General features: G+C 37.2%; 1 protein-coding gene across 1 annotated transcript; it reads left to right on the top strand.

Annotated features, from left to right (window-relative positions):
- Nucleotides 1-491: 491 nt before the first annotated feature.
- On the top strand, nt 492-2589 carry LOC145040459 (uncharacterized). The gene is made up of 2 exons (XM_078988382.1): nt 492-1022; nt 1492-2589. Exons 1-2 carry the CDS (start codon nt 492-494, stop codon nt 2587-2589), a joined length of 1629 nt encoding a protein of 542 aa, XP_078844508.1.
- Nucleotides 2590-13903: the final 11314 nt, after the last annotated feature.

Genomic DNA, 13903 nt, shown 5'->3' with positions numbered 1-13903 from the left:
GACCTAATCCTAATGAAAGTGGTGAATAATGTTCCTAAATACCAATCACCAATCAATCAATCCCTTTCGTTTCTAATACTAATGAAACTCCACAAACACCAATCACCAATCAATCAATCTCTTCCGTTTCTAATTTTAGTGCAACTCCACAAACACCAATCACCAATCAATGAATCCCTTCGGTCTTTAGTGCAACTCCACAAACACAATGCTCTAACCAACCTAATGATAATGTTGACTTGAAAGATCTTCCAAAGGACCTGGTGGATAGGCCATTGGTTACAAGTTACAAACCAAATATAAGAGATGATGTAAGAAGAGCATATTTGCTTCAAGGACCGTTTCAAGTAAGGGCACATAAGTTTACTAAAAAAATAGGTGATAAATTTAGAAGATTTGTTCCTTCATGGTTTGATGACCTTGATTGGTTGGAATATACTGTGAAAAAGAATAGTGCATATTGTTTATATTGTTATTTGTGTGGGGACATCATGGGACAAAAAGGAGGGAGAGATGCATTTGTTTTCCAAGGTTTTGATACTTGGAATAAAAAAGATGCATTTCGTACTCATGTGGGTGGTGTTGATAGTTTTCACAACAAAGCAAAAGAAAAGTGTGAGTTTTTAATGAGGGAAAAACAAGCTATCAACGTAATCTTGAGGACGCAAACCGAAGCAGAGGATCATAAATATAAAGCCCGATTACATGTTTCTATTATTGTTGTTAGACTTTTATTGAATACCGGTTTACCGTTTCATGGTCATGACGACTCGGTTAACTCGGAAAATAGAGGGCTATACATTGAAGTTTTAAAAGCCATTCGAGAGACTAGTGAAGATATTTTCAACAATACTTTAGAAAATGCTCCTAAAAATAATCAACTAATTTCCCCTAAAATTCAAAAAGAACTTGTGCAATGTTTTGCACAAGAAGTACTTTTGAGTATTCGTGAAGAGATTGGTCAAGATGTTTTTGCTTTACTAGTTGATGAATCTAGTCATGTTTCAAAAAAGGAACAAATGGTTATTGTTTTGCGTTAGGTCTATAGTCTTGGCTTTATGAAAGAAAGATTCATAGGTCTAGTGCACGTGAAGGATACACCTTCTTTGACACTCAAAAACACCATAAATGAAGTACTTAACAGTAATAAATTAAGTTTTAGTTAGGTAATTTATTCTTTACTTTTTTGTTATTTCAATTTAATATATATATATATATATATATATATATATATATATATATATATATTAATTGTTTTAAATTTTAATAGATAAGAGGATGAGGTTATGATGGGGCTAGCAATATGCGAGGGGAATTCAATGGTTTGAAAGCTTTGATATTACTAGAGAATGACACGGCTTTTTATGTACATTGCTTTGCACACTAACTTCAATTAGTAGTTGTGGCTACAACAAAGAAGCATGATGGTGTTAGTGACTTTTTTGAGCAAATTTCGTTGGTGGTTAATGTAGTGTGTGCATCGTGTAAAAGAAAAGACTTACTACTAGAGCAAGCAAGAGAAAGGGTGCAAAAGGCTTGTGTAGTGGTGAACTTGAAACCGGAAGAGGGTTAAATCAAGAGACTACACTTGTTCGAGCGGGAGAAACAATATGGGGTTCACATTTCAACACACTCACAAGTTTGATGAAGTTATTTGCGGATGTTCTTGTACTTTTAGATTTTGTGAAAGAGGAGGGAGGGTTATTGAAAAACCGTCAACAAGCATCTAGAATCTTAGCACATTTTAAATCATATGAGTTCATTTTTTACTTACATATGATGTATGACATTTTACACCTCACGGGTACATTGTCAAAGAAACTTCAAAGAAAAGATCTAGACATTTTAGAAGCGAATTCGATGGTTAGAGGGACAATAGAGGCATTGCAATCTTTTAGAAACATAGGGTTTGCTAGCATTTTGCCAAAAGTATCCTCTTTTTGTCAAACACACGAAATTGATACTTTGGATATGGAAGAGTTGTATATTGGTGCGAGAAATCGTAGGACTAAAAAGACTAACAAGTTTCATTTTGAGGTTGAAATCTTCAACACGGTGGTAGATATGCAACTTACAAAATATCGGGATCGATTTAGTGAAACAAGCACCCAATTACTAGAATACATGGGTGCTTTGAGCCCTTGTGATTCATTTGCACAATTTGACAAATCGAAGTTATTGAAGTTGGGTAAGTTATACAAGTATGACTTTGATGATTCAAATATGATAGACCTTGAAGGACAACTTGAGATATTTTATCACTCTTGCATCAAAGATGAGCACCTCACTAGTTTGAAAGGAATTTTCGATCTTTCTCGTTTGATGGTTAGTACGGGGAAGCATCGGTCTTATCCTTTGGTTTATAAGCTATTAAAGTTGGCTTTGATATTACCCATAGCGACCGCAAGTGTAGAAAGATGTTTTTCAAAGATGAAGCTCTTGAAGACCGACTTGCATAACAAAATTGGCAATGAATTTTTGAATGACGCATTGCTTTGTAATGTCGAGACCGAAGAACTTGCAAAAGTTGAGAATGAAAAAGTAATGGAGCGGTTTCAAAAGATGTCTGCACGAAGTGGACAAATTTAAATTCTAATATATCGTTGTTATATTATGTTTAACCAGAAAAAAATTATATTAGATGTTTTATATTATATTTGACCGCAATTTTTTTTAGCGATTTATATTATGTGTGTTGGGAAAAAAATTTGTGCAACCCCTACTACTATTCCTGCATCCACCCCTGTTGGGGATGTCACATAAATTTACTTCAAGACATATAGAGTACATTTTCGTAGATCTGATTTCTCCGTCTCTTATAGTTGATTTCTAGTGGATAGAATATATTAATTACCAATTCATTAACTAGCTATTATAATCAAATATCGAGACTTACAAATTTATGAATTACTATGCAACGATCAAGCACAAGTTAAACACCAAATCGATAATGAGCACAAATTGGACTATAAATGATAGACGTTGGTTTCCTATGATCAAGTTAAGCAACCAATCAAAAATTAAGATTAATTATTCTCACTAACATAGTTAAAGTTACTTGCTTTAATTACTTTATCTAATATGTGATTAGTCCCACCTCTAATTATTTAATGATCATAACCAGTTAGGTGACAAATTCATCCAATTCGAATGATCAACTATCACACAAAATCTGATTTATAAGCAATATAAACTAGAACTAAAATATTATAGGGTTTAATTACCAAACACAAGAACACTAAATATCTAATAGCCATAAATCAAAATCAATACTATAAGATTAGGTTCATCTTCACCAAACAGAAGTATAAGGTTTTTACCCTCTCAAAGTAGCAGAAAAACACACAAAATCCATGAAAAGTAGACTCGACATGAATATATTTAGAAAATTGAATGGATCTAGGTAGAATTCTTCTAAATCTTCTTCAACACTTGACCTCTAATTGATTCTCTATCTTATTCTGAGTTCATAGAGGTTTTTAGTCACAATTCTCTTCAGAAAATAGGCATCATGTCCCCTTATTCGGCCTAATGTTCGAATATTTATAGTTTCCATTTATATGCTGACCATATCGTGCTTTTCACGCATATCTTGTATTCTCCAAGTTAGCTTATTGGTCGAGAATCTTTCGTTTACAACGTTGTGGTGGATGCTCACCACATCGTGGTCCTCTGTCTTCAAGTCTAATTTTTTCTTCTTTTTGTCCTAGCTCCTATTTTCCTACTTCCAGCTCCTTGTTTTCTTCCTTTTTGTCACAAGCATGTCCTTGCAACTTCAAAACAGATTTCAAACATAATAAGTACCTCTTGTTCAAAACTAAGCATGATTGTAGCTAAAAGTATTAGAAACATGCATGAAATACATTATTAAATATGCACATGTAAAAATATTCCACACTTGACTTTTTCTTGTCCTCAAGCAAAGCTGATTTTATTATTATTATCATACCATCACATTAAAACCCTAGCTACTGACATCATGCAAGACAATCCATTTTCAGCCTCTTTAGTTCATGATGACCGCAACACATGTATTTGTGTTTAAATTTGTTAAGAACTTCCCTAATCCTAAATTCGAACAATCTTGATAAACACTTGCTCACTTCTTTTGAACAACACTCATTTTATGCTTCCCTCCGAATACATTCCCTTAAAAGTTTCTTGATCTCAAGGTGTTTTTTGGTTAAGCCCCCAAGCATACATATGGAAAAATAACTAGAAATAAAAAATTACAATAGATAACTTGGCAAATTACCTTTTTCATGAGTCTTTGATTTTTAAACTGTCACACCCCAAAACCAAGAACGGCGGAAACGTTCTGGGGCGGAGGACGTCATGTAACGTATCACAACACAGTAAATGTAAATAAGCAAACAACATCATCCATTGCATTAAATATATAATTTTAATACAAGCGTGTTCTGTACATTATAGACACCAAAAATAACGTAAATCAAAAGAATAAGATAAGTCTTGGATACGCTCCATCTTCTCAAAAGTTGGCCTCGGTACCTGTCTACTGATGACCTGAGAATACAAGTTATTTTGAAAGAGTTTATCAGCATTAAGCTGGTGAGTTCATAAATATTTTAGTGTCGGTATTTGTCATCCAAAAATGTTTGAACATGTATCAAGCATAAGTTTGTAAGAGGTATGTAAAGGTTTTTAAGTGTTTGTAGAAGTTTGAATCTCTCAGAAAAACCTATATTTTCTATTAAAGTAGCCTTCTACCACGGCTTAACTGTTTTGCATACTCGTTTTTCGTAAAAGTGTGTAATTTACCCAAGTGTAACTATCTTTTAACAAAATATAGTTTGTACATTAAAGTTTAAGTGAGGTTATCACTAAAAATGTAATGGGTAAATCATTGTAGTACTGTAGTTTTGTTTTATAGGAACTACTGCTGTACTAACTACCTTAAACCGGATTTATATTAAGGTATCATGTGATGAATTTCACCATACTATCGACTGGTAACAATGACAACGTATAGTCGAAAAATAAGTTATGACATTTGGCACCTGCAGACCTGTCGGTCCCACTGTAGCTAGAAGCGAGGTGTAGGATAGTCAATCCAGTATAGATCTATACGCAAACTCAACGCTCTCCCACCAAGAGAATTCTGGCTACAACTCAGGCCATGACATTTAAGGCATGCTCCGATACAGTGGATCACAATCGTTAACGTATTAATGTAAGGGTAATGTTTCTTGTTCTAGTATAGTTGTATATTTAATGTTCTAGAAAGTATTGACTCATGAATGAACTAACTCATTGTATGATATTGCGTTCTAGTAATAGTTCTAGCATCTTCCTAAACTACCCATATGGTAGTTTACTAGCAGTCTAACTGGTACGTATGGTCATGGATGTATACCCTTACTAACTAAGGGCCTGGGATGAACTAGAAAGACCTTTTATGACTATATATGTACACATGATATATAACTAATACTTAAACGACTTTCGGACGAATACCCAATATCCCACCAGACCACATCTCAAGGCGTGAAAAGGAAATAGGGTGGATAGCCTTCCTAAGTCTTTTAAACATTTCTTATATAATTATACATATAGATGCATGCAATAATATAAAAGCATAAATAAGTTTTGTAAGACATTTGAAATATAAGTATTATTTTAAGGAAAGATCGACTTGATGTCAATCTATAAAACAATTTGAAGGCATAAGTTTAATAAAACAGTTTAAGTATAAGGTAACATTTGTTTGAAACACAGTTGTAAATAAGTTTGAAAGGTAATGTACGGAAAAAACTGTACAGTGTAAAAAGGAGTTTAAAACATATCAAATGTTTGAAAAAAGTCATTTGAAGGAAACTGTTCGGTAAGACGGCTAATGAGTAGCCAAATCTTTTAAATGCTGTATATTAATCACATGTGATTGATGTAACAACTAGCGTAATTCTACTTATTAATCGCATGCGATTGATATAATCCTACCATGATTCTACTTGTATTCCCCCCCATGAAACATTTAAAAGTAGTTTAAAACATTAATTAAGGGGTATGAACTCACTTGGAAGTTTGAAGATAGCGAGATCGAAAACCGGGCAGAGTTTCGTCTCGAGAAACGGATTTTTCTCGGGATTCTCGGGAATCTCGGGAGTAAAATCGACTCTCGGGACTTGAGTAAAAATGTCCAGGGCTTCGGGTTTGAACGGACATGGAAAACGAGGCAAAACACAAGGGAAATGTGAAGAAATGAGCAAGTTTTTTGGAAACCTTCGCACCCTTTTTATAGGGGCTGAGTGGCATGCGTACGCGGGGCGTACTCCCGTACGCGGCGCGTACGAGACATCACTGCTGACCGCATCCTCGGCTGCAGCGCTTCGGACGGGACGGGGAGGGGGTAGCTCGCATAGGGGCGACGTGGACGATCCAAGGCCGTGGCCTCGAGTACGCGGGGCGTACTAGGGTACGCGGCGCGTACTTCGGCCCTAGGTGCTGACTCCTCTTCGGATATTACCAAGCTTTTAATAAAAATTATATATAAATTAATTATCAAACTTCAAAAATTCTTATCTCCTTCATACGAACTCCGTTTTCGACGTTCTTTAAATCCCCGCGTAGGTGAGACTATGATCTACAACTTTCGTTTAGATTTCGTTGGCAAATTCCGAAATTATTTTTATTATTTATTTAATAAATGATGTGATTAAGGAATTTCTTTAAAAATTCATAACTTCTTCATCTGTCGTCGGTTTTTGCCAGACTATTTACCGCTGAAATACTATTGACGAGACCTTCGATTCTCGTTTAGGTCATTCCGGCCAAAAGTCGCTCGATCTCCGATTCGAGTTTTTAACTGTCTACTGTTATATCTGTAACTTAGAAAAATCACAACTTCCTCATACGAAGTCAGATTTGGACGTTCTTTTTATGTACGTTTACGGTTTGATGATATCTAAAAATTTCATTTAGATATCTAAGGCCAAAAACTATTGTATTGAAACTTCGCGTTTTACGTCTATCAGTGTTGCCGGTTTTTGCCGAGAATCTTCGGTTGGTCATAACTTCTTCGTTATAACTCGGATTTTAGTGTTCTTTATATGCTTGGAAACCTTGATACAATTCCTTCTACTTTATTTAACCCAAATAAGATTTTAGGAAAGTTATATTTTGACCTAAATTTGATTGGTTTTACATTACATTGTCTCGAAATATCGCGTTGTCACATCATCCCCCCGTTAGAAGGAATTTCGTCCCGAAATTAGAATTTAAGCAAGGAAGCATGCACGAATGATCGAGTCGTGAGGAGGAAACTCCCTAATCGATTGGTTCTAGCGCATCTAAGTGATAACGGGTTCTCGATTGGCGTTCCAACGAACCTTCACTAACTGGTGATGGCGTTTCTTCATCCGCTTGAACTCTCGGTCGAGGGTCACTACGGTTCTAATACGAAGGCAAGGATCTCGATGTGTGGACTTGCAAGAGTCCTAACGGAAAGTTATGGTTTCACGATCGAGATGCGAAGAGTAGAATGTACGTTACTGAGTTCGCAGAGTAGGTCTAGTTTGTGTGAGGCACAAAACCGATTCTGGTAAAAATCTCGGAGGTCCTGTCTAACTTAGATTTAGCTTTCCACACTTTACGAAGCGTATTAAGCCATTCCCAGAGTGAGTTATCCTAAAGAACTTGGTCACTCACTTGGAGTCTCAAAGGTTCCTTTTTCTTGCATAACTTCCCAGTCAAAGGCCACACCTTGCTGGGTCAAAGTCGTACGCGTTTCTGTAGCTTGCCAGGAGTTCTGAATGAACTATGGCGATAGGTCGGTAAGACCTAGAATCTGGCGAAAAACTGTCGGCGTCTCTAGTGTCGATAAATGCTCAACGGTTTTCACAAATTGAAAGAGTACTTATAATTTCTCACATTACTAACAGTGTGTCCTAGAAACTTGACTCTAAAATTTCAAAACTCGTGCCTAGAGAACTTTGCTAAAAGTTCCTCTATAGGAATGTTACTATGGGCTTTCTTCTTACTACGAGGGTAGATAAGTAAGTCATTACATGGAGAAATGATAACTGATCCCAGTAAGAAAGACATAACTCTATTTATTTAGCTCATGAAAACTATGGGCGTATTGGTCCTATCTGAATGGTACCACTACGAACTCGAAGTGTCCACATCGAGTTCAGGAGATAGTCTTCCGGACATCCTCCACTAACACTCGAACTGGTGATATTCGGATTCCCGATCCATTCCTCGAAGTAGTTTCTTTCCTTGCGTTTGCTTAACCATTTTGTCTATGCGGGGCAGAGATAACGAATTGCATGAAAATCTTGACGGATTCCTCGATATCCGAGGCACATACGTTGCAATCCGTCGATCTCCGCGAGAATATGACCGGGGTCCTCTAGGGTGAGAAGTCTAGTCTACTAATTCTCTTTCTGTGTAGTTCGTCAAGTGGTTTGTACTGTTCTGGTATCTCCGAGGGTGTTTAAACTATAGGGCGACCTGTTTTCGGGAGTGGTATTGGGTTCTAAGTTTGTTCACATGACAATGTGATTACTCGTACACTTAGCCAGTTCTCCGTCCTGAAGTCCATTTTAAAATTTATACAGGGCTTCACGATCACAATCTCGTGTATACGAGGCGTATATAATTAAGATTGAAAAGGTAGTCGAATAAGTGATTCTTCCTTACCCTCACATCCCATCCGGGAAAAGAAGTTAAAGTGGAATCATCAATTCTAAACCTGTAGAACCTTGATTATATATCACTCTTATGCATACATTTCTCAATGATAGATCAATCGTACAAATCCTTGGATTGAACTTGACGTACTGCACGAGTGGTACTTCGGGGATTTCTTCGGAAAGAAAATAACTAAGTGGTACTCCTGGCATGAGTACTACGGTGTTCTGATATGACGGCTTCGCTGGAAAAACGATCTAGAAGAAAGAGATGTACGTATGAAGCTGTTTTGGCATCGATTAAATTGAATTTGATTGTATGATAATGTCGGAATCATACAGAAACTTTAAAGACATTAGACTTAAACATAGACGATTACAGACAAAACACAACTGTGCAACCATGAACAGAGTTACAGTACTTTAGACTTACCACAAGACTATTGCTGCGAATAAGATATACTACAAAAGACGAGTATACGCAGCACGAGAATTCCTATACAGACATGATCTCGCAAAAGGGAAGACTCTAGTTGCACTAGTTCTAGATAGTTTATAAGTCTGTTACAACGAAACGCCCAAATTACGTTTAACATGATTTCGGAGTAGGCTCTCCTGCACCTGTGATCCTGAGAATTTTCCCATCTTCGCCAGAGTTCTTTGTTATCGGGCAATCTTTCTTGAAGTGCCCTACCTCACCACATTAGTGGCATGACTGGCTAGTACTAGCCTTGGAGGCGGGATTGCGGTGTTTAGCCAATGTTATGTGGAGACGAGTCCGTTCCTCGTTACTCCATTTTGAAAACTGCTTCTTAAATCGTTCAGTACTATAACAAATCTTGTGTGCAGGTTTAGTCCCGATGAAAGGGACTTGAGTGATGGGTCGCGCCGGTGCTCCACAGTTACGAGCATGGTGCCCTATGTTTAGGCAATTGCAACACCGCATTTCATGGAAAGCCTCATGATGATGGAAACTACACTTATCACACTTCAGGAGTTTTCCCTCGTATGGCCTGCTCGGTACTGGGATGGCAGGGGTTTCCACTTGCTGCGGTTGTATAACCAGCTTTTGGGATCTCTTGCGTTCCTTCCAGGCTTGACACCTTCGTTTCTTGTTTTCTGTTTTTCGGCTTTGCGAGCCTGTGACTGTTACTGTTTGACGACTTCCTGGATGGATACCACGATTGGTTGTGTTGTTAGTGCTACGGTGTGCAAGGACCGCGGTTACAGTAGCCACCACGGCAGCTGTAACTGTTGTTTGAAAGGTAGCGGCGTCCATAGGAAAAGTGGGGGTTTCGCTGATCGACTGATTGCTTCTGGATGACGACATGATTCTGTAACATGAAAAGTAAAGATTTTGTGAGCAATTCTGGTTGACCCTGATGTACTTAGATTGTTCTTGTAAAGAGTAAGAGTATGATCTTGAAAGTTTGACCTACATCCCTATGATGCAGTCTTAGTAAAGAATAAAAGTATGTTCGCGAAGGTTTGACCTACATCCCTATGATGCAGCCCTAGTACGGAATGGGAGTATGTTCGTAGGATGGTCGCAATACGTTTGTCGTTCGAGCTCACGTATCATGGGTTGGTGAATAACAAGATCCAACCACGGAAAGAGACTTGGAAGTGTCTCCGGAGATAAATCGCTATAGTCTAATGACTTGACTAAAGCATGTTTCATATAGACTCCAATGAAAGTATGATAAGAGTACTTGGATGAAGAATGACACAAAAGTTAGTCGGCTGTCAATATCTTGGATATTTACGACGTAAAGGTTCAGGAACATGACCTTGTAAAGGTCTTACATCATATCCACAGGAGATAGTTCTTGACAGCATAAAGACCTAACTAAAGTACTTACGGTACAAGATAATTTCATAGAAAATGCCACATCAGGCATAGACAGAAAAATACGATTCCTCTTTATAAGGAAATAAAGTAAAGCGTCTACTACTGACGACGGTCCTCTCTCTGGTGAATGCTTAGTTCAGCCAATTGACGTTCCATGTCACGTAGGTGTCTTTCGCACACCGTCTGGCGTACTTGGAGCCCTATGATTTCGGCTCGTGATTCAGTCAGTGCTTGCAGTAGGGTTTCATGGTTTCTCTCTGATCTCTCATGAGCATATTCTAGATGAATGGTGTGGAGGGTATTCATTCTAGCATAGGCGACTATTTCTGAACTCTGATGTAGGGCTGTCCTGCCTTGAATCTCATCTCTGGTCTCTCTACGGACCAAGATTGGCAAGACTATATCTGCTAAGCCCTCATTGTTCAAGTCGTAAAAGCTTCGGTCGCCATCAAATAGCATAGACTGATCTTGTCCTTGGCCCCATATTTCCAAGCATTCCACTCACTCAGGGTTGGGTCATGAAAAAAAAACGGACGAGGTTTAAGAGTTGGAACGGGAGTTGCTCGGGGTAGGTTCTCAACTTCTGGTTTGGATTTAGCATCATACTAAAAGTCTTGATCATGGTGATCATTCAAGGGGATAGGATGATCATTCACTGGTTCTTCTTCAAGCCAACCAACTATAATTTCTAAGCGAGAATTTAGGGTAAGAGGAATATTATTTGACGAAATATCTAGATAATTATTTAGAAAACCTTCATTAGTTACATCGCTATTTGTGAAGTGCATACCAGCTATGTGTAATCTAAATAGGATAGACCTTCGAATAAGTGACCTTAATTCCAAATTCCCACATAATAGGGTCAAGGCAACATTATCACAGATTCTAAGTCTATAACTTCCTAATTACATATAGCCTCAGTGTATCCACTTAGCAACTATCAACTTAATAATGAAGTTCCCGTTTTAGTTCTCAAGTATAAAGTACTTATAGTAACACCAAATACTCGTATAGTATTTTAAATTTTTAATGTTATGTTCTATTGTTCTCATTATGGTAGGGTTGGTAAGATTTTAGCATTGTTGCAACCACACAATTAAACTTAGGCACATGCTAGTCAACCCTCGGATAATATAGGTGATCAGGCTATATCTTCCTAGTTTTGACCATATGTCTCTAAGCTCACTTGTGTTGCCCAATAATCGAAATTATTTTGTACTGTCCTAGTGACACTAATTTTAGTATGAATGCAGGCACGTATACTTACTTAAATATTTTATTATTTAAAGTATAAACTCTAAATCATAGTATTTTTAATCCTATTATATTTATAGTTAGTATATCTTTTATGGGTTGATATACTCAATTCACTATAAACAATGCTCTGATACCAATCTGTCACACCCCAAAACCGAGAACGGCGGAAACGTTCTGGGGCGGAGGACGTCATGTAACATATCACAACACAGTAAATGTAAATAAGCAAACAACCTCATCCATTGCATTAAATATATAATTTTAATACAAGCGTGTTCTGTACATTATAGACACTAAAAATAACGTAAATCAAAATAATAAGATGAGTCTTGGATACGCTCCATCTTCTCAAAAGCTGGCCTTGGTACCTGTCTACTGATGACCTGAGAATACAAGTTATTTTGAAAGAGTTTATCAGCATTAAGCTGGTGAGTTCATAAATATTTTAGTGTCGGTATTTGTCATCCAAAAATGTTTGAACATGTATCAAGCATAAGTTTTTAAAAGGTATGTAAAGGTTTGTAAGTGTTTATAGAAGTTTGAATCTTTCAGAAAAACCTATATTTTCTATTAAAGTAGCCTTCTACCAAGGCTTAACTGTTTTGCATACTCGTTTGTCGTAAAAGTGTGTAATTTACCCAAGTGTAACTATCTTTTAACAAAATATAGTTTGTACATTAAAGTTTAAGTGAGGTTATCACTAAAAATGTAATGGGTAAATCATTGTAGTACTGTAGTTTTGTTTTATAGGAACTACTGCTGTACTAACTACCTTAAACCGGATTTATATTAAGGTATCATGTGATAAAAGCATAAATAAGTTTTGTAAGACATTTGAAATATAAGTATTATTTTAAGGAAAGATCGACTTGATGACAATCTATAAAACAATTTGAAGGCATTAGTTTAATAAAACAGTTTAAGTATAAGGTAACATTTGTTTGAAACACAGTTGTAAATAAGTCATTTGAAGGAAACTGTTCGGTAAGACGGCTAATGAGTAGCCAAATCTTTTAAATGTTGTATATTAATCACATGTGATTGATGTAATAACTAGCGTAATTCTACTTATTAATCGCATGCGATTGATATAATCCTACCATGATTCTACTTGTATTCCCCCCCATGAAACATTTAAAAGTAGTTTAAAACATTAATTAAGGGGTATGAACTCACTTGGAAGTTTGAAGATAGCGAGATCGAAAACCGGGCAGAGTTTTGTCTCGAGAAACGGATTTTTCTCGGGATTCTCGGGAATCTCGGGAGTAAAATCGACTCTCGGGACTTGAGTAAAAATGTCCAGGGCTTTGGGTTTGAACGGGCATGGAAAACGAGGCAAAACGCAAGGGAAATGTGAAGAAATGAGAAAGTTTTTCGGAATCCTTCGCACCCTTTTTATAGGGGCTGAGAGGCATGCGTACGCGGCGCGTACGGGACGTCACTGCTGACCGCATCCTCGGCTGCAGCGCTTCGGACGGGACGGGGAGGGGGTAGCTCGCATAGGGGCGACGTGGACGATCCGAGGCCGTGGCCTCGAGTACGCGGGGCGTACTAGGGTACGCGGCGCGTACGTCGGCCCTAGGTGCTGACTCCTCTTCGGATATTACCAAGATTTTAATAAAAATTATATATAAATTAATTATCAAAATTCAAAAATTCATATCTCCTTCATACGAACTCCGTTTTCGACATTCTTTATATCCCCGCGTAGGTGAGACTATGATCTGCAACTTTCGTTTAGATTCCGTTGGCAAATTTCGAAATTATTTTTATTATTTATTTAATAAATGACGTGATTAAGGAATTTCTTTAAAAATTCATAACTTCTTCATCTGTCGTCGGTTTTTGCCAGACTATTTACCGCTGAAATACTATTGACAAGACCTTCGATTCTCGTTTAGGTCATTCCGGCCAAAAGTCGCTCGATCTCCGATTCGAGTTTTTAGCTGTCTACTGTTATATCTGTAACTTAGAAAAATCATAACTTCCTCATACGAAGTCAGATTTGGACATTCTTTTTATGACGTTTACGGTTTGATGATATCTAAAAATTTCATTTAGATATCTAAGGCCAAAAACTATTGTATTGAAACTTCGCGTTTTACGTCTATCAGTGTTACCGGTTTTTGCCGAGAATCTT

The sequence above is a fragment of the Lactuca saligna genome, chromosome 4, assembly GCF_052625555.1.
Source record: "Lactuca saligna cultivar CGN05327 chromosome 4, ASM5262555v1, whole genome shotgun sequence".
Classification (NCBI taxonomy): Eukaryota; Viridiplantae; Streptophyta; class Magnoliopsida; order Asterales; family Asteraceae; genus Lactuca; species Lactuca saligna.
Note: the sequence above shows the minus strand (reverse complement) of the source record. Positions and strands in the feature narration are given on the sequence as shown.